The sequence below is a fragment of the Dipteris shenzhenensis genome, chromosome 13, assembly GCF_047967505.1.
Source record: "Dipteris shenzhenensis isolate YYH24624 ecotype China chromosome 13, Dip_SZ_1.0, whole genome shotgun sequence".
Taxonomy (NCBI): Eukaryota; Viridiplantae; Streptophyta; class Polypodiopsida; order Gleicheniales; family Dipteridaceae; genus Dipteris; species Dipteris shenzhenensis.
This window is the reverse complement of record NC_141608.1, coordinates 18,916,442-18,943,979: the sequence shown is the minus strand read 5'-3', so window position 1 is coordinate 18,943,979 and position 27,538 is coordinate 18,916,442. Positions and strand designations below refer to the sequence as shown.

The 27,538-nt window shown below is 44.5% G+C and overlaps 1 protein-coding gene across 3 annotated transcripts in view; it reads left to right on the top strand.

Annotated features, from left to right (window-relative positions):
- Window positions 1-27,538, top strand: part of LOC147895123 (ARM repeat superfamily protein) — a 218,268-nt gene that overhangs the window by 98,019 nt on the left and 92,711 nt on the right. For all 3 annotated transcript variants that reach the window (XM_087383592.1, XM_087383593.1, XM_087383594.1), the window contains 8 exons: window positions 6,786-6,865; window positions 7,109-7,244; window positions 7,808-7,957; window positions 11,189-11,274; window positions 11,684-11,871; window positions 12,022-12,114; window positions 22,929-23,116; window positions 23,224-23,335. In XM_087383592.1, coding sequence (XP_087239718.1) covers window positions 6,786-6,865; window positions 7,109-7,244; window positions 7,808-7,957; window positions 11,189-11,274; window positions 11,684-11,871; window positions 12,022-12,114; window positions 22,929-23,116; window positions 23,224-23,335 — 1,033 coding nt within the window. The remainder of the gene's footprint in view (window positions 1-6,785; window positions 6,866-7,108; window positions 7,245-7,807; window positions 7,958-11,188; window positions 11,275-11,683; window positions 11,872-12,021; window positions 12,115-22,928; window positions 23,117-23,223; window positions 23,336-27,538) is intronic.

Sequence of the window (27,538 nt, the reverse complement as noted above, 5' to 3'; positions counted from 1 at the left end):
TCTTGACATCGACCATGCTCATCTCCCATTATTGCAAACTTGGCACCGGGCTCACCACAAATGTCACCTCTGTCAGGGATAACCTATATAGGCCCACGATATACATCGTCCTTCCTCTCACCTCTCCCTCTCAGTCAGCCGCCATTCCAGGCTCCAGCCCACAATTGGAATTAGGTCACGGTCTCCAAACATCCCCCCACCACGTCCACCCCACTCAGCTCACTCAACCATCCAGTCCTACTCCTCCACCTTCATACCAGCTCCATTCTAGTTTCAGATTCCAGGAGGACCCGATCTTCCCCCGAGCTGATCCACCTGATGCTTGGTAGGCCCTCTTGATGGAGGTACACACCGTACGTGTGCTGGAGGTGGAGCTGACCCGCTTTGCATAAGAGCAAGACCGCGTCACCCAGAGCAAGCCCGTATCATACAGGAGCTAGCCTCATACAATGGCTTAGATAGGACATCTTGTAGCTTCGGAAGGTGCCATCTTAGGGACAGTTTCGGCTTGCACACCAGTAGTAGAGGCCAAGATAGCCACCATGAAGTCGGCTATCGTGGAGACATCTGGATGGGTGGACGTGGCGAAATGGGAACTTGCAAAGGCAACCGTTTGAGCCACTCTCTTGGAGTAACGATAGAGGGCCAATAAGACTCAATATATCAGAGTTTGTGGGATTCCTCGTATAGTTGCCACACTGATGGACAATGTGACCACCTTCGTGGCTACCTCTCTGAGCATGCGATTCAGTGGGCACGACTGGTGGGGATAGACCCCCAACCGAGAGCAGCCTCTTATCATATGCTTCCGTGACACTCATACCCGAGTAGCAGCGCTACATTGTAGATCGGTCGTGTGGGACCATCCCTGATAGATTGAGAAGAGACGCTTTTTGATACAGCAGTAGGACATGGCCCACAAAGAGGAAAAGTGGGTGGTAGTACGAGATGGACGACTCCTCACCGGCCCTTGTTGGGCATCTGCTTACTCTCCTACATAGGGGGGCGTGTTCTATGAGACTCGAGATATCGAGACTCGGTCTTGTACCATTTGGAACTGCAATGGTACCTTATGGTCAGAGCTAGGGAACTTCTTGGAGTCCTACATAGGACGAGAATAGTCTTCTACACAGAGACACACTATAGTCAAATGCGCCCACTACTGATGGTTAAAGGATACACATGGGAGACAACATATAGAGACAGGACGAGGGATATAGGTGGAGGACGAGGATAGACCAAGCATAACCTTCCGAGAGAACCAGAGATGATGCCTGAGTACCATCGACTAGTACGTCGGAGGAAGTAGGCTTTCGTATGTTGAAACAAGGAGGGGTTAATAATTATCATGTTTAGCAACAACTCCAAGGACTTTTTGCAGAAGTTCCTTGAGCGGTGATCCTCATCACCCCTCACAGACACCCAAGCTGGCACACCTATGCACACACTTTTTTTTTTTTGGTAAAACCAAGATACTTATATTATAATACATTCATTTACATCTGGGCAGAGCTCAAAAGAGAGCCAAAGCCCTATCCATCAAAAGTAGTAAAAGAAAATCTGAATACAAGAGACATCTAAATCTTCCTCATGTAAGGCATCATATAAAGACTGCCGCAATGAGGCTCGGAAGAACTCATATGGCTGCTGAAGTGGAGAATTAAGATATGCTTGATTGCGCTGTAACCAGAGGGTCCATAAAGCTCAGTATCTGATCCAGTGGAAGAAAAGAGAATACTGTGATAAAGAAGCTGATAGTTTGCCATATATCCAGAAAAACCTGTAGAACCTGTGAGCTGGGAATCTGAGAGATAAGAAATAGGAGATTTTGTCGAGGTTGTCTCTGGAATATGAACAAAACCACAGTAAATGCGGAATACTCTCAGATGTAAGATGACATCTTGGACAAAGGGGCGAAGCTATCCTTCTTTGAGCCAATTTCACCCCTACTGGAAGAATACCAACAATACATCGCCATAGAAAGAGTCGTTGCTTCAAAGGCATTTTCAATTTCCATATCAATTGCAATCTTCCTTTCCACCAGGCTAATGACTTGTTCAAATGCCATAGAGAATTAGCATGATGGGCAATCCAGGGAGGAGGTAATATCAAACGATAAGCCTGTATAGAAGTCAATAAATTCAAAGGCTTAGAGGATATGCTTGTATTTGAAGACCAAAGGTGCCAATCTTGAAGCCTGTCTCTGACATTCAATGTTGGAATTGGAATCAGAGGGAGTAAGAGATCAGCAATAGCTTTCCAAATGGGTCGATGATGCATCCCCAAATTGTATTGTCGACATGCTACTGGAAAAGTGAGAATATTTCCTTGCATATCCACTACGTCATCAATGAACCGGATACCCATTTTCATAAGATTGTAAGCTCTGATGGGTTGTTGAACAGCAAGGGGAGAGGAAAAGACAGCACTCCAATGAATACTTTCCATTCTGAGTGAAGAAGCTAAAGAAGCAGGATGGGGAGACCATTTGATGTGAGAGAGTACTTGCTTCCAGTCCTGAATCAAGGAATTAGAAAATGGACAACGAGGGATTTTACCTTGCAATTTGCCAAGCATTACTTCCGATGGATCAACTAGCCAGTGTCCATAAGCATTAGTGCTCATCTGTCCACACAAAATTGCCAACATGATAGACCAAGGCTGCTCTTGTTCAAAAAAAGTCTTGAGCATAGTGATCTTTCTTGCCAACACATGGAATTTGATGTTGATTATATTCAAGCCACCATGCATTCTTGGTGAGCAGAGCAAGTCCATTTTGAGCAGCCGTAAAGCTTTTTGATGAAGCTTTGTTTTCCAAAAAATCTCCATGGCTTGAGACATAAAGGAAGTGAGATCTCGAGATGACCAATGTAATAGAGGAAGATAAAACTGGACATAAGCTAGAACAATAGACTGGACAATTCGAAGCCGTACATGCAGAGGCCAAGTGGAGATCTTCCAATATTCTAATTTGTATTGAATTTTGTTTGCCACCCAGGACATTTGTTGCTTATTGCTGATTTTCCAGCCAATGGGATAGCCCAAATGTCTTACTATGTTTTCCGGATAAACAATCTGGCCTGGCCACAAGATAGCATGCCAGTCACAATGCTTGAGTGGCAAGAGTTTTGATTTCTGAAAATTAATTTTAAGACCAGCTGCTAACCCAAATTCTGAAAGGGTATCTATCAAGAGGCGAATCTCCAAAAGACTATTCTTTGGCATGAAGAATGAATCATCTGCATAGGCCTGTGCAAGGAAGGGTCGTGAACCAGAAATCTGAAGCCCCTCTAGCTGTCCAGTATCAACCATGTGATCCATATAAAGTAGCAAAGGGTGTGAAGCAATGGCATAGAGCAAAGCACTGAGAGGGCATCCCTGTCGAACTGAGCGTTCGAGAGTCCAAGACTCAGACAAATGATTTCCAATAAAGCATTGTGCAGTGGAATTTGAGTAAAGCCAATATATGACATTAACTAGCTTTGGCCCAAAACCAAGTTTTAACATGATTTGAGAAACATAATCCCACTGTACTGTATCAAAAGCCTTAGCCACATCCACCTGCATGACCAACACATCTTGTTCTGAATATTTGGCATATTCCATTGCGATGATAGTGTTAGAGATATTGTCATGTATGTGCCATCTAGGAACAAAACCATACACCTATGCACACACACACACACACACACACACTATACGACATATTTCACCAGCCCGCCCTTGACCTGTCACACTCACCTCATTGTACGTCTTGCACTCTCTTCACCAGGGGTGGTGTCAAAGATGCAGCATTGAAGCTCCTTCAGATCTTATTATACGCAGATGACATAGTGCAATTATCTTCTTCTGTAGAAAGAAAGAAGGAAAGGTGTATAAACGACTTCAGGAGCCCTCGCGGGTCTATGAGACAAGGTACAAAATATATGTAACCCATACAAGCCACTGTGGACTAAAGCAAAGGGATCAATAAGGCCCTTGCTGAGTGCTAAGTGCTAAAAATGCAAAAAGCTAGTACAAAATAGTAGGAAAAGAGCAATCAAGTACTGTTCAAAACGAGAGCTCCAAGTACATGTGCAGGCTCTATATAACGCGGCTCCTTTTGGCTCTCTGATGTGATGTAAAGAGCTCATGTATATCTGTCTGTCGCGATGTCTCCCAAGGTGGCGGGGGGCACGCTCTCTTGGATCTCTGTATCCGATGGGCTACATTGAGAGTAATGCCTCGTCTCTAGTGGCCCCCTCTAAAGAGGGCTGAGATAGGCCGGATCTCAATCGTGCGTGCTTTGGTCATCCCACGTGCCGTGTGTGGTCTTCGCGTCTCTCGTCCAGCCACATCTTGGTGATGGGTCTCACTGCTGAGCCATAGTGCTCTCGTCTCCTCAAGCTCCTCCCCCTCGATCTCCTCTGGTGTTGGCTCGGATGCGTAAAAATCAGTGACGCGTATCTGCGCTTGATCTAGCTCGATGTCTTGAGGCATCAGCTGTAGGTGATCGCTGGCCTGCCGCACAAGGGAATCTCTGTGTCCCCGCATCTCAATCAGGTAGAGCCCAATGCAAACCTAGTCAGGGAAATGTATCAGCTTGTATATGAGGTGAGCATCTCATTTACATTCATCATCGTACCAGGGGTTTTGAGGCATCTTCCCAACCGTGGCATGTGTGGGTCAAGTTGTAGGGAAAGATACGATGGCAGCCTCGTGTATCACTAAAGCCAAAGTGGCTGAAACCTTAAGTGACTCACGTAAACTAGATCGAGAGTCTGGTCAAATTGAACATGGGTCCGGCAGGCCACTTGGAGTGTCACATTCTATGTAGTGGTCTAGATGGGAGAGGGGACCTGCTTCTACAGTAGGCGCCTAGCAGGCCTTTATGAGACTTTTAGAGGATCAGAGACTTATAGCAGTTGGCCACCTCAAAGGGAGTGCAGTCAGGATATAGGAGATATAGGTAGCCATTTTGCCAGAGTGGATTGACACAGATGACATGCCCATCACAGAGTCCACTTGGTGGGGAGCGTTTTTAGAGACCGGCATTCCGTTACAGATTATTGCTGTGTAGGATGCACATGAGGATACCATTGTCTTTGATGTTCACTCGGGGGATAGACTTATCAGATCTTCTGATGATATTCTTTTAGAGGTTGCCTTTCAGCCTATCAAGATTGCAGGTTTCATGGAGTGGGACAGGGACTCTCAGTGGTATCTTGACCCCGATCCTCTTCTCCTTGCGCTGGGGTCTTGGAGACTTTGGTTATATGGTGGTTTTCCTATTAGGTTCTTTCAATGGGACCCAGGGGAGTGGGAATGGATTGATGAGGGGCACCGAGAGAAGAGCTTCCCCTTCTTTCGCTATACAATTAGAAATGCCCGGAGGTTTCAGCTTAGCAGTAGAGGTTGGAGGCCCTCCAGAGCGCCTCATTGGGATAGTTTTCAGATTTCCCCAATTGTGCGAAAAAACTTATGGCGTAGGCTTTGGAAATTCCTCAGGAATAGAAAGATCACTCTTTTCTTTTGGCTTTCTATTCATGGAGGGATTGCAGTGAACCTGTGAAGATCCAGGTTTGGGGCTGACCCTACTTGTTCTCGTTGTCACATTGCAGTTGAGTCAGTACAAGGTGTTGCTAGAATTTTCAGTATCTTTCATACATCACCTTTCTATATGACCTGGGGTTCAGTGGCTTGGTTATCTCTTACTGGCCCTCAGGTGTTTTTCGAGGGACATGATCCAGATCCAACTCTCATTGTACGGCGACACTCAGTGGAGTCTTGTTCCCTCCAGGATGTTCCCTTCACTCCTTTCAAAGCTGCTCATGCCTCAGTAAACACGTCTTGGGAGATTCTGGCTAGCATTGCAGCTTGGCATATTTGGAGAGTCAGGTGTACAAAGGCGATGGAGGGTATCCAGGTTCACCCTTCCCCGGCTATGGCCAGTATTTGGTTCGGCATAGTACACACTCTGATGGCCATATGAGTGAGCATGCAGGGATCCTCTAGAGCAGCCACTGCTAGGAGAGTTACTTTTTTCAGAGTTTTTGGAGAGGATCTCCTTTCTTCTCTGAGTCTCCCTCAGGGTTGAGGTGGCATTTTCAGCCTCTGCCTTGGTTTTTTATTAGCTCATTTTGAGCTGTTTTTTTTTCCTCATGCATTGCATGATGTACTCCCGCATTTGAGCTTGCTCTCGTGGTTTTCATTCATACTTAATAAAGTAATTTTCTTGAAAAAAAAATAAAGGTTAGGGAAATGCATGCATTCCTATTCTTGGACTAATCCTAGTCCCTTGTGGGCATCCCCACAGTTCTCTTTTACTAATGCAAAGAAAAAGTAAAACAAAGCTTATTCTAGTTAACCAAAGTCAACTTTCTTGACCATTGTCAATGCAATAAAGATTCCTCTTTATGTCTTGGGAGAAGTACCAATTTGGTGACATGTTCTCATTTGAGACTCATTTGTTGTTTATAAAAGTTTTCAATTTGCAAGACTTAAGTACTTTGGTCTTATGAAGGTACATAACCTTATTATAGTAACTTTGGGTTGTATTCTTGGCTCTCAATCTATTTCAGTTTGTAGCATTAGATTTTTGAGGTGAGGATGGACTTTTTTTCATTTTTGTCTCTTTTAACTGTCTTGCCTCTTGGGGTGAAATCAGTCAACCATTGAAATCATAATGAAATTTGTCATCATAGGGTACCTGTTTGGCATCTCATCATTGACAAGGGCAGGCGGGGATGGGGACATGGGTGTTTGAATTTCTAGGTTCCAATATTGTAGCTGCTTGTGTGTACCAGGTGCATAAGTCTGCAGCTGAAGTTGCGGGGTCATTCTCAAAGCTGCTTTGTCCACATGCAGCAGCAGCTCTTCCTGTACTGTAAGCTGCTAGACTGGCCTAATCTATAGTCTTTACTTTTGTGACTTTCAATATTCTCATGACTCGCCTGATCTTCTCAACATGACATGAAAACAAATGTGATTCTTGAAAGCATATGTGGCATGTAACATCAGAGAGAAGTGTTGTTCTGGGCTCCTTTATACTTGTTTTCTGACCCCTTATATTGTGAGCTACAAAAGATACCCCTCATATTTGCAGTAAGACTGACTATTTTGTGCTCAGCTCTTTCCTTGCAGCAGGTCTTCAAATACCCATTGCTGCCAGCAGTTGCGCAACTTCTTTACGGAAAATATGTGAGGAAGTTTCTTGCATCTCAAATGAACCTGGCAACCTGGAAGGCCTTCTTTGGATTGGAGAGGTGAGTTTTGTCAGAAATTCTTCTTGATAGAGTAGATGCATGTTTGTATTGTAATTCTCTGTGGCATAGGTAATGTCAGTCGTGGCAGAGGTAATGTCAGTGATCCCACCAATCCATTCTTTTAATGCTCAAGCTTTCCTATTGGCCAACCCCTTAATCTAAAAAATTAAGAGCCTAATGCAAGAGGGTCCCCTGCACTTGCATTATGTTAAGCAATTGGTCATATATGTCTGGTTTTTTAAAAACAAGAAATTTGGAATATCCTATGGAGGGTGCTGGCTTGGGAAACCAATTCAGATCCGATTCTACTTGGTAATTTGATTTACAAAGTCTGAGAAAATTTAATAATTTGGTAGACACTGCTATCTTTAATGCAGTATGGCATGCTTTGATTCTTGACATATATTTTTACCGGAGATCGTGACAGACATATTGGGACTTTTCTATTCAGTTTACAATTTTCTGTTTCAGAGATCCTTACAAGTGGTCCTTACTGTAATCTGGCTTACATGTGATTTATTTCTGATGCTGAGTGTCCTAATTGTTTTCTCATGTTATTTCAGGGTCTGCATAGTATGCGCCTATCTTTACATGAAGAAGAGGATCTAATATGCGCAATTGGTAGTATACTAGCAGCAATAGGCAATCGAGAAGTGCTGAACAATTCACTCAAAAGGGTACTCAAACCAAGTTATGAGGCTATTGAGGCTTTGGTGAGTATATGTTTCTGTTTGACTTGCAAGTGCCAATGCTGTACTATAACTGCCATCTGGTGCTTGGATGGGAAAGCAAATTGTCTGTTGTGCTTTTGGGAACAGATAACGCCTATTCAGCCAGTTCCTCTGTCTCAATGTTTCATATAGCACATCATCGATCAGTTCCAAGTATCTTGAAATGTTGTATCTACTTTGAAGTTTTTCTTGGATTGAAAAATGACACTTACCAAAGGAGAGCTTTTGAAGATCAAAAATGAAAGGGATAAAGACCAAGTATTCTCATTATGAATCCTATTATAGTTGAAACATGAGCCTCAAGCTGTTGGAATTTGACATGCATAGAGGAATGGTATGCCTCCTTGAACATGAGGTTAGGGTTGAGAGCTTGCTTTTGATATGTTCTTGCCACTTGGTGCGCCTGCAGCAGATAGTGTTGGAGGATGACCTGTTTTGTAAAACATTGGGGTCCCATATAATTAACCTGGGCTTATGGCACCTACGGAAGCCCCAAGGGGAGGAGGCATCAATAGCAGGAGGGATGTGGGTGATGATAAGCCGGCAGACAAAATTTCATTCAGAAAACAAGTAGAAATGAGTTTTGTGGAGTGTTGTACCCACTCTAGGGCTAGATGAAGAATTGGTGTAATGTTACATGCAATTGTAGTAGTGGGGATTGTGGTCAATTCAATATGGTAGATTGGATTTTGGTCAATGCAATAGGGTAGAGGGGATAGGTGGCATTTTAGTGACCAAAGGGCTGATGGAGCTTGAATTGGCTACTGGGAGAGAGAGAGAGATGGCACACCCCTTTCCGGTGTGTATTCTTGTCCATGTCACTGGCATGCATGCTTGGAGGGAGGGGGGACGACCATTTTCCAAGCAAAATCTTCCTAGTGTCCGAGCGAAGGAAAAAAAAAAGCTTCCAACTTGTAAAAATATGGCAAAAATGGATCGGAAGAAAACATAGTTTCACTTAGAAATATGCAAAGTATTATAACAATGCTTATTTTATAAACAAATCTTTACATGGAATGGTGAGTAACATAATGGGATGGCTTTTGAAGAAACCCACATATAGAGTAGACTTCTCTATGAAAATTCCCTTATGATCTTCTTACAACTTTTACTTAATAGGGAGTGACATTGAAAACCATCTGTCAATCTATTTTCATCAAAGCGTTTCTCCAAAGAAGCCTCATTGAAGCAAGCCATCAAGGTAGTTTTGCTAGCGAAACCCCTTTGAAGTAGGTCTTCCAAGGTAGTTTCGTTCTTCAGCACTTTGGTGAAATTACCTTGGACAGCACTTGTAAAAGCGGCATAACTTTCACATCCAATGTCCAAATATAGTCATTCAACCACTCAAATTGATCAGAAAATCCCATTTGAGCACATCTATAGGGTTATATTTTGAAAAATCTTGCATATATAGTATTAAATATTACATGTATTTTATGAGAGTGATATATAAGCCCAAGTTAATACTTATTTATAGTAATTTAAATTTCTTTAGAAACATATCCATAAATATCTTGTTATTTATGCTATTAAACATTAGAAAGCTCTTGTCATATTCATATAAACGTGTTTGATAAGTAATTATATATGTATAATATAATGACATTGAGAGTGATTATGAGGGATGTTTCTTAAAGGAATTATTTTTCAACACTCTTTTTGGTAATAACATGGGCACAAAGGGATGTCTATGAATAAGAAAATTTATGGTATGTAAAAATAAATGAGTGACTAGTTTGTATATTTGTATGATAAAGGGATCCAGTTCTAGTGAATATAAAAGTGTAAAAACCATGTTTCCTAAAGAAATACAAATTTTTAAATCTCTCGAAAAACATGCTCGGATAAACTTGCTCATAGGTTTTTGCTCCAGAGGGAGGCTGAGAAGCAAGTGTATATCTAATCAACTTAATTAATTCGTCCAAGGGCAAGTAAGGAGAATTTATCTAGAAATACTCTATCCCCGTCTGAGACAACGCCAAGCAAGTCCCTAGTTGGTGCTTGTAGGATTGCCTAATGCGACTTCAAAATGGAAGTGCAGCTCTATCATGAGCTGCTTTGGAGTCCCTGAAGCTTGAGAAGTCATAGAACATGGAGGAGCTAGAAAACAGCTGCTAGAAAACAGCCTAAAGGTGGAGGTTACACATGGAGATGCTTGCCTTCCATTGGCCTAGTGAACAGTGGACTGGCTTGCCCATCCTACCTGAAGCAGGGCTGCATAGCAGGATATAGAGAAGAGATGTGTGAGCATCTCCCACCCATGAGAGTAAATGCAATTATTCTGAACAAGTGGTGGGGAGGCTCTAGGGGGGATTTTGGTTGTAGCAATTTCAGATAGAGTTCTCTTCATATTTTGACCTACTTTGGTCTAGCCAGTGGATAAGGAAAATCTCGTATATCTTTTGGCTAGCATCAAGGGCTGCTTGGCTGGAGTATATGGGTGGCAATGGTACCCCATTTCTGCCTAGGCAACTTGTAGGAGATGGTCAGCATAATCTCTAGAGGTGTCAGGCAGTGCAATGAATTTGGGGATACATGCTCAAGGTTATAGCCCACTTGTTCAGTGAGCTTTGGGAGTTCACTTGGGACATGGCAAATGGGCCCATAGGTTGATCCTTCTATTTTTTTGGCAGAGGGGCTGCTTGATGATGCAAGATATGATCACTTTAGTAACCCCTTCTTGTTTGTTAAGGATGACATTTGGGAGACATTGGATGGCATTATGGCTTCACATATTTCGGTGGCCAGATGTAACCTTGTGATGGGCAGATAGAAGCTCAGACCAGCTGCCACCTTTGTAGGCATTTGGCTGGGCATCCTGTATACCTTGCATTCGATTTGTAAATAGAATCAAGGGTTCTTGATATTCTTCTTAGCATTGCGAGTGTTTTTGCAAGGTCTGGCCTGCTTGAGTCTTCATTGTTGGCCTCCCACCATATTGTGGAGATTGAGCATAAATTTTAAGGATGGCCATTCTACAGCAGAGGCCTATGAAAGCTTCCATTTTCTTTTGGCTTTCAGTTACTTATTTGTCAGACGATCATCGATAGACATCTCTGTGTAAGCCAGCAATGTGCAACTCCCTGTTGTCATAATAACCAACAAGTCCTCCATAAGAGGTCGGCATTTCTGTGTATCTCTCCTAGCTGCTCCTATATTTAAAATAAATGCTAAATTTTAACCAGTTGACTGGTTTGTCTGATGCACATGCAGTTGAAGGCAGATGTGGAAGGCTCTTTGAGGCAACATTCTGCTGCATATGCAACATTGTTAGAGTCGGGTGTACGGGCACTTACGAGGTACAAAGGGAGTTGCTTATCCAGCAGTCTAAGTTTATCTAATCTGAAACCATCTTTTTTTTTTTTGGTGACGTGGTACCAATTACATGTTTGGGGGGAACACTTGTCTTTTGGATTTGTTTGTAGCTTTTGTATTGTTTTACTGTTCCAGATGAATGATCTCAAACACAAGTTCTGGCTTTTGTGCATCCATGAATAGGTTTGTCATAGCTGCTGGTTTTTGTAGACGTTCCTCACTGAGTGTACTATATCCTTGGTTTTGGGTATGCATGTGGAACAAACACAGCATGGGTGCTTTGACAATCATCTCATGCATGAAGCTGACATATCCTTGGAATGAATGGCAATTATATGTGTGCTCAAATTTGTGGAGAACATGATTTGGCCTGTAATGTGCATGCAACTGCAGATTAGGATTGATTTTAAGCCAGCTTTCAGTGTCGAATACTTTGAGTCAAAGTGGAGAAGATCCCGTTCTGGATGTTTTACGTCATTTCTGGCCTCTTCTAGAGAGTGTGCTTGCTTCTCGCCACATGGAGAACTATGGCTTGGCAGCAGCAGTATGCAGATCATTGTCGTACATCATTCAGGCTTCAGGTCTGCCCTGGTTGTCATCCAAATTGAGTATAACTAGATAAACATTTTATTTTCCCTGGTATGTTCAATAGTTTCTGTAGACATTTGCACTTTGAACGTATGAAAGATTCATTCTGTGCTTAATGGGGCTGCTTTTGTTCTCTTTTGTAGGCCAACAATTTGCGACTCTTCTGCCTGAAGTTATGATTGCACTATCTAGGGATTTTCTTTCTTTCCAGCTGAATGAGTGTTTCATAAGAACAGGTATGGTATAAATATGGTTCAATGGGTGTGGCAGCTCTTAGATCAGATCTTTGGGTTTTATATGTATTCTAACAGAAAATGTTTCACAGTTTTATCACACCTCTGTGCATTGATTAAAACTTTGAATACTGGTTCTGTTTGGGTGATTAGAGGGCTGCTCTTGATCTGTCATTCAAAGGGAAGTTGGCTGGATGGTCTGACAAGATCTGAGGCCTAGATTGGGGTAGTGGAATCAATGTAAGATTAAGGAGGTGTATACTATATAGGCATATAATGTCATAAGGTTTTTTTGCAGGATTGCAGGGGAGAGTGCCATGTGGCATAGGAGAAATATCCCACATATGTTGTATTCAAGGGAGCTAGCTTTCTTGAATGGACATCTTGACTCAAGCCGTTTTTTATCGTTGTTTGTAGAATTTTAGGTTGATCTCAGAAACTCTATGGGCGATCCCCCCTTACGAGGGGTTGTCCCCCCTCTCCTTGGGAAGGACCAGTTTGGTTGTAGGTTAGGTGTCCAAGTCTAGGCTAGATTTTCTTAGTGTGTTTATGTGAGTAGCAAGGTTTGTTCAATCTCCTAGCTGCTCTAAACTGCCCATGCATTCTATCCTACCTGCCCTCCTTTCTGTAGCTATTTCCTCTCCATCTTGCGACCTTATTGTTTTGGCGCTATTAGATTTGCTTCCACCATGTCCTTTCTTTGTTTCAGTCCCCATTGACAACATTATTTAGATGGACAAGAAGGAGAGGCTGCCCACAATAGCTACATTATAGAACCAAGTTGCCAAAATCAGTCTTCACTGCTGCAACTAATGTATCATCATTTGTAGTGACAAGTATATCATCCACGTATCGTAGAACAAGCACTAGATCCGGATTAGTTAAGTTCGGATGAAAGAAACAAAGAAAGAAAGTTTATTAAAGTCTTCGGAAGACCGATGGGTCTATGAGACTGTGAAAATCCTGATACAACAAGCTGTGGTAGTGGAGCTAAACGAGCATCCATACCAATGCAAAATGCAAAAATGTAGAATGGCAGTACTAAGTCCTAAGTACAACATAGTCATGTCCATGGTCGACTATATATCAATCTCATCATCATCATCATCAGCAGCAGCAAGATATCAGGATGGATGAGGCAATGGAGGCATGAAGTTGGCAATACAGTGCTGTCGGCCACTCAGAGGTGCGGTCCTGGCACGTCTCCTGGTCGTAGCTCTGCGTCTGACCAAGGCTACTGTGACCCCCGTCGGTTGGGCTCTGACTCGGAACTAGGAGGGGATGTCCCCAAGTGTGATCTGTGTGTTGACCCTCTGTCTGAGCTGTCAGGTCACAGGCTCTGGGTCACGGTCATGTCAAGGCCTCGTCTCGTGGGGGTCCATGTGATCTAGCTGAAAGAACTCCGTGATAGAAAAAGAAAGAAAGAAAGAAAGAAATTTTATTAGTCTTCGGAAGACCGATGGGTCTATGAGACTGAAAGAAAACCGGATACAAATCACAGTAAGGGTGGAGCTACTGAAACGAGCATCATCACCGGTGCTGAATCCTAAGTCTGATCATACATAATGAAATACATCTGGATGTAACAATGAAAACAAAAGGACTGGAGCGGAGCGGAATCCTCCGTATGTCATGTCCCCCTGGGACACTGGTGCCCATCAAGGGGTGCCGTCCGTCTCGGTCTCCTGGACGAGCTCGATGCAAGACCAGAGCCACCGTGACTCCTGTGGGACGTATCCCGGGTCTAAACAATGACGGGAGGTCCCCCAGAAAGAAAGAAAGAAAGAAAGAAAGAAAGTTTATTAAAGTCTTCGGAAGATCGATGGGTCTATGAGACTGTGAAAATCCTGATACAACGAGCTGTGGTAGTGGAGCTACTAAACGAGCGTCTATACCAATGCACAATGCAAAATGCCAAAAATGCAGAATGGCAGTACTAAGTTCTAAGTACAACATAGTGATGTCGGTGGTCGACTATATATCAATCTCAGCATCATCATCAATATCATCATCATCCCCAGCAACAGCAAGATATCAGGATGGATGAGGCAGTGGAGGCATGAAGTCGGCAATAGAGTGCTGTCGGCCACTCAGAGGTGCGGTCCTGGCACGTCTCTTGGTTGTAGCTCTACGTCTAACCAGGGCTACTATGACCCCCGTCAGTCGGGCTCCAACTCTAAACAAGGAGGGGATGTCTCCAAGTGTGATCTGTGTGTCGACCCTCTGTCTGAGCTGTCGGGTCACGGGTTCCGGGTCACGGTCATGTCGAGGCCTCGTCTCGTTGGGGTCCATGTGATCTAGCTGAAAGAACTCCGTGATAGAGCTCTGAGAGGGATCAACCGAGGAAGAAGTCTGCTCCTGTCTCCGTGCTCGGAGTATCCTCTCGCGGTGTCTAAGTGCGTCATGAATGAAACCTGCCAAACACCGCTAAAATGGGCTAAAATCCCATAACTATCTCTGAAGAGGCAGTGGAAACGTCCTCGGATCTCATAGTACACAGGACACCTGAAGATGAAATGCTCCTTTGTCTCAACCTCCTGTATGTCACATAGTGTGCATATGCGCTGCTCCCTGGGTAGTCGCTCTGCTCTGCCGCTCTCGATGCGAAGTCTGTGTGAAGAGACCCGGAACTGCCCAAGAGAGATCCTCATCGAGTGGGGTAGGTGAATCTGTGTGTATCCTGGTGGGTCAATGAAACCCTCCGCTGTGATATGTAAGAAGTGATCTCTGTAGAAGCTAAGCTTCACTGGGAGTTCACTCGGTTCCAACCAAGTCCAAAAAGTGTAGCTGTAGTAGATCCTCACGGATAAGGTGGTTGACCTCGTGTGATAAGAGGGGAGAGAACGGAGCATCCATGCTATACTGCAAGGGAGGTAGTCTATCCATGTGGAGCCCCAGTTGCTCAAACCATCTCTCTGTACGTGCATAACAACACCTCTAATCTCCTCCTGTTGCAAGTGCCATAGAAGAGGATAAAGCTATCCATGGTAGCCTGCTACGCCCTGAGGTATAATCCCCGTATTCCCTAACTCGGTACAGATATGTGATGACCTGAAATGCAGCATCTAGCTGTAAAGGGGGCGACCCAAACTCAGCCTGAATGATCTGGTGAGGAACGGATGACTTACCACGAATCATCCGTGATAGCATGAGAACTTGTAGCCGCTCCACACGGGCCCACTTTGTATCCGACAAGTTTGGCCCCCAACAAGGACTGCCGTACATCCCCGCTGGGCGAGCCAAGGAGTCAAAAAGCAACCCCTTGGTGCGTGGATCCTGAAAGTGTGAGCGGAAGCACTGCCTCTCTAGCCTGGCCAATGAGGCATACCCTCTACTCAAGCGTGCGTGCATCGCGGGTCTCATAGTGAAGCTCGGTCCGAAGAAGATAACCCCAAGATAAGTGTATGATGAAACTATCTCAACAGATGACCCCGCAAATGTGAACTGCTCCTGACGCATGATGGCTCGAGATGTATTGAAGATCATGACCTTGGTTATACCCAGGTTGACCTTCAAATTATGAGACTCACAAAAGGACTGTAGTGCATCTAGATGTCTCTGAATGCCCTTTGTTGAGGAAGACAAGAGAGCCACGTCATTTGCATAGAGCAAAATTTGGATCAGCGTGCTTGCAAGAGAGTAACCTACACCCCCCTGTGTCGGCATCACTGTCTCAAGCTTCGTCAATGTAGAGGCCAAACAAGGTAGGCGACAAAGGACACCCTTGTTTGACCCCGATGGTACTCATGATCTCGTCTGTCCACCCAGATCCTACCCGAACTCTGCCAGAAACTCTCTCGTAAAGTGCCATGACAGCCCAAATGATCTCCTGGTCATTACCCAAGTCCTGTAGGTGCCGTATGAGGCGGGCTCTCGGGACCGTGTTAAATGCCTTGCGAAAATCCACAAAGCAACAATAAACCCTCTGCTTCCGTGATCTCGCCTCCTCGATGATACATCTGAGCGTCAGAATGTGGTCCATGGTTCCATGATCACGCCGGAATCCGGCCTGTCCTGCTGCTCTGAGTCCTCGACACTCTGCAAGTCTGCTAACCTCGGAGTCAAGTACTGATGCATAAATCTTGGACATGACATGTCCAATCATAATGGTCCTGTAGTTCTCCGGGCTCATGGGATCCCCTGCCTTGTGGATGGGTGAGATAGTGTTAATGGTCTAAGTGTGTGGAAATCCCAAACAAACCGCTTCATTAAAAAGCTTTGCTAAGATCGGGGCTAGGAGGTTAATCCCATATGTAATGAACTTAGTACATAGTCCCTCATGATCCTTCGCTCGGCCATTATGAAGTTTCATTACAGCATCCTTTACCCCTCCTCTAGTGAAGAGGGTGCAGGATGTGGGACGAGGCATGTGTGAGAGGCTAGGGACTGGCTGATTTGGGACGTCATAAAGTGTGCGTGCATAATCAAACCAGATCTGAGTGTCAGTGAGTGGCGGAGGGGACCGTCCTTCTAGAAATCTCCGCCAGAAGTCCTTAGAGTTGTTACTAAACAAAATGTTCAGTAGCTCCTCCTCGTTTCGACGAACGAAGTCTAGTTTCTTCCTTCGTACCAGTCTACGGTATTCACGTAGCGTATCTGGTGCGCTCGGAACACTGTTTTTGGTTTCGAATCTGAGTTGATGGCGTAGGGCCTTACACTCATCATCATACCAACTATTACAGGGTACGGTTCCAGGGGGTGGTGGGCGGGTGAAGCGGGTGGTGTGGGGAAAGGCGTGAATGGCAGCCTCGTGTAAAGTGATCTGTGTGTCCCCTCGATGTCTGGTGTGTCGTGCTACGATCGTCGAGTCGAGGTCTCTGTCACGTCGGCGGCTAGAGACTGGACGATCAATGTCACTCGATGGGAAGAACTCTATGATCCTGCTCTGAGAGGTGTCTGATGATGTGGCCAAGCCCCATCGTCTCAGTAAGTACTCTCTATGTTGGACTCCCTCGTGAATAAAGGCCGCGAGGCATCTCTGATCTGGGTAGGCGAGGAATCTGGAAAGGAGCCTGGAGCTGTCTCTGAAGAGGCAGTGGTAGCGACCTCGGATCTCGTAGTTCACTGGGCACCTGAAAATAAAATGCTCCTCTGACTCAATCTCCTGACAGTCGCACAATATGCATAAGCGATGCTTCCTAGGAATCCCCTCTGCTCTGTTGCTCTCTATGCGGAGGCGGTGTGATGATACCCGAAACTATCCGATGGATATCCGTAGTGAGTGAGGCATATGAAGCTCAGTGTACCCTGGTGGTGTGATGAATCCCTCCTCCGAAATGCGAAGACAGTAATCTCTGTAGAAACTCGGCTTCACTGGAAGCTCCCTCGGCTCCAACCAGGTCCTAAAGGTGTGTAGCTGCAGGAGATCCTCTCGAATGACCTGGTTGGTATGTGGCCCAATCGGGATGGTGGGTGGAAGTACCGGAGGGGCATCTAAATTGTACTGAAAAGGAGGTATCCTATCGATGTGGAACCCTAGTCTCACAAACCATCTGTGAGTCCGTGCATACCAGCATCGCTCGTCTCCCTCTGCTGCCAACCTCATGGAGGAATCGAGAGCCAACCATGGCAACCTCTGTCTCCCTGATGTGCAGTCCCCATATGATCTAACCCAGTGTAGATATGTGATGGTCTGAAAGGCTGCATCTAGCTGGAGTGGAGAAGCACCAAACTCGGCCTGAATGATGTGATGTGGTACAGATAGTTTCCCTCGGATCATCCGTGAGAGCATGAGGATCTGCAAGCGCTCCACCCGTGTCCACTCTATCTCTGACACGTCAGGCCCCCAACAAGGGCTGCCATACATACCCGCTGGTCGGACCAAGGATTCGAAGAGAAGAGCCTTGGTCCGAGGGTCCTGGAAGTGGGAGTGAAAGCACTGTCTCTCTAGCCGAGCCAATGAGGCGTATCGCCTGCTCAGTCTGGCCTGCATCGCTGGTCTCATCGTGAAGATCAGGCCGGAGAAGATGACCCCCAAGTAAGTGTATGAGGATACGATCTCAACTGGTGACCCACCTAAAGTAAAAGTAAACTGTTTCCGTTGCATGTTTGCTCGAGAGGTGCTAAAGATCATGACCCCTTTTGGGATGTCGTGGCATTTTAGACCACCACCATGGCTTTTTTGCCACATTGTTGAGGCTAGGGATAGAGTACTTTCTCTCCCACCTGTTGTATGATTCGTTTTGAATGGAATATATGACTCTTTTATTTAAAAAGATCATGACCTTGGTCTTGCCAAGGTTGACCTCCAAATCATGGGATAAACAAAAGGCCTGCAGTGCATCCAGGTGTCGCTGGAGCCCCTCGGGTGTGGACGACAAGAGTGCCACGTCATCTGCATAAAGAAGAATCCTGATGATGATCCCGGCAAGTGAGCAACCGGTCCCTCCGAACGTCCCCATGAAAGTCTCAAGCTCATCGATGTAGAGGCCAAACAGGGTCGGTGATAAGGGACAACCCTGTTTGACCCCTATGGTACTCAGGATCTCATCTGTCCAACCTGCGCCTGTACGAACTCGGCCTGAGACTCTCTCATACAGTGCCATGACTGCCCAGATGATCTCCTGATCAAATCCCAGTGTCTGTAGGCGTGTGATAAGACGAGCTCGAGGTACTGTGTCAAAGGCTTTGCAGAAATCCACAAAGCAACAGTATACCTTCTCCTTCTGTGATATGGCCTCCTCAATGACACTCCTGAGTGTGAGTATGTGATCCATAGTCCCATGGTCTCGCCTGAAACTGGCCTGACCCTCTGCTCTGAGCCCTCTCATCTCTGCAAACAGGCTGACCGATGCATCCAATACAGGTGCATAGATCTTGGACATCACATGTCCAATCATGATAGTCCTGTAGTTACTCGGGTCCATGGGATCCCCTACCTTGTGGATGGGGGTGATGGTGTTGAGTGTCCAAGTGCAGGGGAAGCCAAGGCAAACATCATCATTGAATAGATTTGCTAGGATTGGGGCTAACGTGTCGATCCCATATGCGATAAACTCAGTGCATAGCCCCTCGTGATTCTTAGCTTGGATCCTTAGCTCGGCCATTGTGCAGTTTCAATCTCGCGTCCTTGACTCCCGCTCTGGTGAACAACGTGCAAGTGGTGGGACGAGGTGTGTGTATGAGGTCTAGAGTGGGCTGGTGTGGGACATCATATAGATGCTGTGCATATGTGTGCCGGACTCTCGTGTCGGTGAGGGGTGATGGGGACCTATGCTCAAGGAATCTCCGTAAAAAATCCTTAGAGTTGTTGCTGTACAAGATGTGCAGCAGCTCCTCCTCATTTTGATGAAGAAAAGCCTGCTTCTTTTGACGTACGAGACATCGGTACTTGCGTACTGTGTCTGGTGTGTTCGGGAGGTGACATCTGGTTTCAAGTCAGAGCTGTCGGCGATAAGCCTTGCACTCTGCATCGTACCAATTGTTACAGGGTACAGAACCAAGAGGTGGTGGTCTAGTTGACCGTGTGGTGTGGGGAAAGATTTGGAGGGCAGCCTCGTGGAGTGTGCGACTAATCAGGGCAGCACGGTCCTCTATGAGTGGTATGTGATCGATGTAGGTTAGGAGTCTGTTTAGGTGTCCAGAGTAGGCCGGTGAGAGGCTGTGATCAAAGTGTATGTCGTGGTAGGTGTCGTGCTTCCTATGTGGTGTGTCTCCGTGGAAGAAGTCTTCTCCTTTCTCCGTGCTCGGAGTATCCTCTTACGGTGTCTAAGTGCCTCATGAATGAAACGTGCCAAACACCGTTGGTCCGGGTAGGAGAGGAGACTGGTCAAAATCCCATAGCTATTCCTGAAGAGCCAGTGGAAACGCCCCCAGATCTCATAGTAAACAGGACACTTGAAGATGAAATGCTCCTCTGTCTCAACCTCCTGCATGTCACACAGTGTGCATATGCGCATCTCCCTGGGTAGTTGCTCTGCTCTGCCGCTCTCGATGTGAAGTCTATGTGAAGAGACCCGGAACTGCCCAAGAGAGACCCTCATCGAGTGGGGTAGGTGAATCTGCGTGTATCCTGGTGGGTCAACGAAACCCTCCGCTGTGATATGTAAGAAGTGATCTCTGTAGAAGCTAAGCTTCACTGGGAGTTTACTCGGTCCCAACCAGGTCCGAAATGTGTGTAGCTATAGTAGATCCTCACGGATAACCTGGTTGACCTCGTGTGATAGGAGAGGAGAGAACGGAGCATCCATGCTGTACTGGAAGGGTTCCATGTGAAGCCCCAGTCGCTCAAACCATCTCTCTGTACGTGCATACCAGCACCTCTGGTCCCCTCCTGCTGCAAGTGCCATAGAAGAGGATAGAGCTATCCATGGTAGCCTGCTACGCCCCAAGGTGTAATCCCCATATTTCCTGACTTGGTATAGGTATGTGATGCCTTGAAATGCAGCATCTAGCTATAAAGGGGGTGACCCAAACTCGACGTGAATGATCTGATGAGGAACGGATGGCTTACCACGAATCATCCGTGATAACATGAGAACCTATAGCCGCTCCACATGGCCCACTCTGTATCCGACAAGTCTGGCCCCCAACAAGGGCTGCCGTACATCCCCGCTGGGCGAACCAAGGAGTCAAAAAGGAACCCCTTGGTACGTGGATCCTGAAAGTGCGAGCGGAATAGACCATTATTTTCTTGAAGAAAGTTCTAAAAGGAGGTTTGCTCAACATAGACTTCCTATCTAGATATCCACTATGGAAGCCCTCTTTTGCGAACACATAGTCCTTAGGGTTTAGACATTTGCGACTCGTGCAAAGTTTTCAAAGTAAGCAATTACCTTCACCCTTTCGCTGGCCATAACCTTTTGAACTCAGCTTATTTCAGACTCTCGCTTGATCATGTAGATCCATTTGGTGCCTATCACATTCTTTCCCTTTGGCAGTTTGCATTATTATGGCACAAAAGAAGTGTTGTGTGGGCCCTGGGGTAGGTTTTTGGCCTGACCTTTGGTTTGCACAACTTCTGCAAGTAAGCCTTCAAGCCTCAAAACATTCTTACAAAATTTAATGTTCTGAGTTGTCTTGGATGGCATTTTCCTCCTTCGCCATGTCGTAATACATGTGGTTTAGTAATTGATAATAAAAGCCAGCAGGATTTTTATAGCTTGCTTGATTGGCTGGTATATTTAAAGGTGACCTAGGGCCTGAATTACGTATTGACCAGAGCTAGACTTCCTGTGATACATTGGCTTAGGTAATTAATAATGAAGCTAGCAGGACATTTGGGCATTGTATTTATGGATAGCATAAGGGGCTTGAATTGTGTATTGACCAGAGCTAGTGGGTTCTTGAACTTGCATCTTTTCTGGTCTTGCAAGGCAACGGCATTAGAGAGGTGGAGAGAGGATCATGGGAGTAGTGAACATATGATCACGTGCCTAGGTGGTCCAGTCCATTATCGACAACATTTAACCGGCGCACCTGGTTTCACCTTTAAGATGGTTGTTTCTAGGATGTTTTACGTTCCATGCATGTAGAAGTGACCACTTTTGTGCTGATCTCTAGCTGTGTGTATTGTATGTCATAGCTGATTGGGGATGGCCTCAATGTGGGTATAACCACTCACATTGAAAGCCGTTTCTCTTCTTTGGTGCAGTTGGGATATTCGTGTTATTTTGGTGGTGTATATGCTGCTGGGACAGTTGTCTTATAGGGGTGCATACTTAGAGATCCATTCAGGAAGCGTCTAGTTTGGATTTTAGAGCTTGCTGCAGTGATTTTCGCAAGGATGCATGCTGTGATGTCGGGCATGCATCTCGTGTACCTTTTGGTTAGATTTAGTAACGAGTTCCAGCAGGTGGAGCAAAAGGCGTCCCATCTGGCACCTCCATTGCCTTGATCATCAGCAACAATCATGAGATTATTGCGGCCTATTGTGAAATCATAGCCTTAGGGCTTCCATCCTTTAAACTTATGCTTTTGCAAACCGTTGTACATCTCCTTTGACCGGGAGGCATACCTATGTCTCACATCAAATGCATCAAACCATAAAATGACAGTGGAGCTCATGTAAAAACACATTGAAGGGCCACAAAAACCCATTTCACCTTCAAAGTGCTAATTTCTTTCTTTTTATAATGGTTCTGGTAATCACATCTATGTTAAGTTTGGTTGCTTGGGCTGTTTACACCTTTCGACTTACGTATGTAGGCTACCTATCCCTTCCACGGACAAAATTTCTTTAATTTCTTATTGGATTGTATTGTAATGTCTTGGATTTTCATTGCATTGTATTTGTGACTGCCCTGCGTCCTTGCATACATGATTAGGGCTGTATGTATTGCTAGCCTTTTTATTGGGGATGAAAACAGTAATGATGAATAATGGAGCTGTTGAAATATGAAGGAAGAACTTTGGAATCTATTGAATCAGGAAGATAAGATGAACAATAAAGTGGAAGAAGAGAGTAGTTTTAATAGTCTTTTAGGAAATTTCTTATTGGATTGTATTGTAATGTCTTGGATTTTCATTTCATTGTATTTGTGACTGCCCTGCTTCATCGCATACATGTTGAGGGCTTTATGTATTGCCAGCCTTTTTATTGGGGCTGAAATAATGGAACTGTTGAAATATGAAGGAAGAACTTTGGAATCTATTGAATTAGGAAGATAAGATGAACAATAAAGCAGAAGAAGAGAGTAGTTTTAATAGTCTTTTAGGACACCTCTCTTTTTAAATTTAGAAAACTTCTCTTTTTAATTAAGGCAGCAGGTATTTAAGTTTATGATATTTTCCAAGAGAACTGTTGGTTGCTGTTAGCTTTTACAATCGAAGAGAAATACTGTTCTTAGTTTTGTTTATTCTTTGTGCAAATATGTCAGCTGCTGTGGCGCTTGAGGAATTTGGGCATAAGGAAGAATTCGGTTCTTTATTTATCAACACCTTCAGTGCCTTTACAACAGCAGAGGTCATTTCTTCTATGAATTCATCATATGCCTGTGACCAGGAACCAGATCTTGTGGAGGCCTACATGAGCTTTACATCTACTTTTCTATGTTGCTGTCCCAAGGTAACAACTTAGAGCATTACCTTAAATTAGTTGATTGTTAAATCTCCATGCCTTCCAATAGTGGAGGCTTTGTTTATAAGACACCAAACAATTTCTGCTCTTCACAGGATGTTATAATGGCAGCTGGTGCACTTATTGAGACATCATTGAGGAAGGCAACCATATGGTGTACTGCCATGCATCGTGGAGCAGCCCTTGCAGCCATGATTTACATGTCTCGTAAGCAGTCATAACCCATTTGTCAGGACTAATATTGCTAAGATGGGCTTTGAAGGTGTCATGATTTATTGTGATGGATTAAGTATCAGGGGTGTCCTTGATCAAGCTCCTCTTGACGATGTCAAAGCATATTATTATTCTAGACTTGTGCACTTAAAAATGCAGCAACTCAAAGGTCGTGAATTTCATAGTTGCCAGCCGAAACGGAAGAAACAGAGTTTCCGGCCCCCAGCCAACAAAACGGAAACGGAAGAAACGGCAATATGATATAATTTATGTATAAAAATTTATTTTTTATACATAATATAATTATCAATAGAGTGCAAATCATACATAATACAATTATCTGTACTTGAAGCTTCAAGCATCAATGCATCATTCATGCCTCTATGATTCTAAATTCTTGAATGATGCTTCAATAATCTGAAATCAACATGTATCATGACTAACAAGTTTGACATTACAAGAATCTGAAATTTAGAAGTTTGAAGTACTTTAAACTTAGCACACAAGTTGAAACTTGAAACTTGAAACTTGAAAGCATCCAATGTCTAGACTCCATAGATGATCATGATTCATGATCCACAAATTCCATGATCATGACTCATGACTCATGCAAGACTCAAAATAAAAGCACCCATGGATGATATAAAAAAAAGCAGCTGCCACCTGGCACCAAGGTCCAAAGTATACTCAGTAGTAAGTACTGTATCTACTATCATAATTCAAGGTTCATTTAAGATGTCTGATCCGGATTTGTTACGCTATTATTTGGGTATTCAATTTATGCAAACAAATGGCAGTTTGCTCAAACAGTCAAAATACATTGAGGGACCGTTGCAAAGGTTCAAATTTCATGACTGCTATCTATTTCTACTCCCATGGAGCTAGGTTGAGGAAATCTGTGCATGATGCAGGTGAACCTTTTGATGTTGCTCACAGTCAGGCTGTTGGATGCCTTATTTGTCTCTGCAATATCCGTCCAGATATGCAGTTCAATGTGTCCCAGTTGAGCAGGTATATGCACAGCCCAAAGGGACAGCATTGGTGTGCTGTAAAGCATGTTTTCAGATATTTGTAGGGTACTCAGTCTCTTCGTCTGTTCTATGCCGGGGGGGCGACTCTAACTTGCATACTTTCTGTTATTCAGATTGGGGCTGGTGATTATGACACTAGACATTCCACTAGTGGAAATTGTTTGCAGTTTGAGTATTTCATGGTTGAACAGCCTTGCCTTTAGCGGGCTAGCTCTATGCACAGGATGTAAACCTCACCTTTGCTAGCTCTGGTCTCAATGCTAGGTTATTCCTAACCCCGGGTTAGACCACATTCGAAGCTTAGATCTATTTGAAGATCCCAGGTTAGTCAGGCCTAGGCCTTGATATATCTATACCCCAGTTAGTCTAGTCGTGGACGTAACATTCTCCTTCCCTTAAAATAAGATTTATGCTGACATGTATCGAGGTATGAGAGTCGAATGAGTGATTCTTAGACTATACTTCTTAATGCTTCATTTGATTCCAAAGAGTAGTATCTGAAAGTTATCCCTTTAAAGGAATTTTGACATTTAAATCTGAAAGAAGATTATCTGTGCATGACAGTGTATAATTTCAACACTAATTCTGATTCTGGGTAGGATTAGAATCTGAACATTCAATTGAGTATTGGATGTAATCTTACTTAGTACTTTTCTGCATATTTACAGTACTATAATAGATTCTGAAATAAATCAGAATCAAAACATTCAACTAAATGTTGAATGCAGTATACTCAAATCTTGGTGAGAGTTGAGTAGAAATTCTGAATTAATTTCGGAATTTTCTCAGAAGATTCTAGAACTGAGTTTTCTCCATTTACCATGTGTGGTAAATGTCTTGATTCCAAAATTCCTTTGAAGGGATACCTTACAAATACTACCCTACAGATACTATATTGAATCCAAAGTCTGAAAGAAGACTTGGTTTCTCTATGCATGACAGATACTACCCTACAGATACTATATTGAATCCAAAATCTGAAAGAAGAATTGGTTTCTCTATGCATGACAGTGTATGATTTCAACTGTAATCCTGAATCCGAACATTCAATTGAGTATTGGATGTAATTTTACTCAGTACTTTTCAAAGTTTTGAGTACTTTTCTGCATATTTACAGTACTATAATAGATTCTGAAATAAATCAGAATCAAAACATTCAACTAAATATTGAATGCAGTATACTCAAACTTGGTGAGAGTTGAGTAGAAATTCAGAATTAATTTCCGAATTTACTCAGAAGATTCTAGAACTGATACTTCTCCATTTAGCATGTGTGGTAAATGTCTTGATTCCAAAATTCCTTTGAAGGGATACCTTACAGATACTACCCTACATATACTATATTGAATCCAAAATCTGAAAGAAGAATTGGCTTCTCTATGCATGATGGTGTATGATTTCACCCGTAATTCTGATTCTGGGTAATTCTGATTCTGCCCAGAATCAGAATTACGGGTGAAATCATACACCATCATGCATAGAGAAGCCAATTCTTCTTTCAGATTTTGGATTCAATATAGTATATGTAGGGTGGTATCTGTACTATAATCCCTTAGAATCCATCTGAATTCCCGTAGGAACCTTAGAAGACTTGAGTGCACTTGGCAAATGATGAAATCAGTTAAAAAATTTCATAACAGAAAGTTGAATGTGACTGACTTTCCAAATCTCATTTTGGTAAGTTACCAATCACCATACACAATATCATTTTGGTAATAGGAGTCCATTGGGTATGACTTTTCAGTCACAGTCACCAATGCAGAAAGCAAGATACTCCAATATATCAAGCTACTGGAGTTCTCAGCTAGAACTTCTTTGGCTTTCGGAAAAGATTGTGAATTCCCTGCCACATAGGAATTTTGATGCATCCACAATAGTATTTGTAGTGTCCCATACCACCATAGGCCATCCCTCTGGATGCCCTATCTAGAATATAAAGTGTAGACGTTTGTTGGATCCAAGTTCAAGTCATGGTCTACTAGAATCCTTTTCTAGATCTATTACTAGAATCTAGAAAATCATTACAGGTCTTCTCTTCTCTTCCTCCCTTAAAGATAAACATAAGGGATCCCATCCTTTATCATATTACCATCGCCATGAGGGAGAGGTATGGGTGGAATCTAAGTCAGGTTTGCAACTCGGCTTCTTTCATATCCATAATGAGGTTTACTCTTGCTAGAGTTACCTGTTTGCTATGTGAAGGGATCTTCAACCAAGGGATCCACTTCTTAACCCGCTCTCAACAATAGGAAGTATACATGGGTTACTTAATCCTTTGTGCAGCAGGAATTCTATGTATCCTGCATGCTGAATCCTGGTAGAGGATACAAGAATTTATAATCAAATAGTACTCAGGGTCTCGTCCTGTGCTTAGTCAAAAGCATTGGCCTATGCTGAGTTTATGAAGCTTCCTTTCAATACAGCTGTCATCCGAGTGAGTCCTCACTTCAAGATAACTTAGTTGATTGAATGGTGAAACCTGAATGACATAGCCGTTGTAGACATCAGAAAGCATTCTGTGGTGGTTGGCTGCGAAGATCAGCTGCTGCTGCTCCCCGCTCCCTCCTGCTGCCCTCGCTGCTCCCTCCCTCCCCTCCTTGCTGCTTCCTCCCTCCCCCCTACCCTCGACTCCCCTCCTTCTCTTCCGCTGCTGCAGCCCTCCCTGCGCGCTGCCTCCTCCCCCTTGCGCACTGCCTCCCCCTTGCACGCTACCTCCTCCCCCCTGCGCGCTGCCTCCCCCCTGCGCGCTGCCTCCTCCCTCCCCTCCCCCTTGCCTGCTGCTCCCCCCTGCGCTGCTGCAGCACCCCCCCCGCTGCCTCCCCCTTGCGCGCTACCTCCTCCCCTCTGCGCGCTGCCTCCCCCCTGCGCGCTGTCTCCTCCCTCCCCTTCCCCTTGCCTGCTGCTCCCCCCTGCACTGCTTCTCCCCCCTGCGCTGCTTCAGCCCCCCCTCGCTGCTGCCAGCCCCTCCCCCTCCCTCTCCTCCACTCCTCCTCTCCTCTTTCCTCCCCTCCTCTTCCTTCTTCCTCTCCCTTTGCTGCCCCCTCTTCTTCCTCTCCTCTACTTGCTGACTCCTCCTCTCCTTGCTCATTCCTCTCTCTCTCTCTCCTTCCTTTCACCCTCTCCCCTCCTCTGGAGTACCCCTATTTTTTTTAGGGGTCTCCTGGGC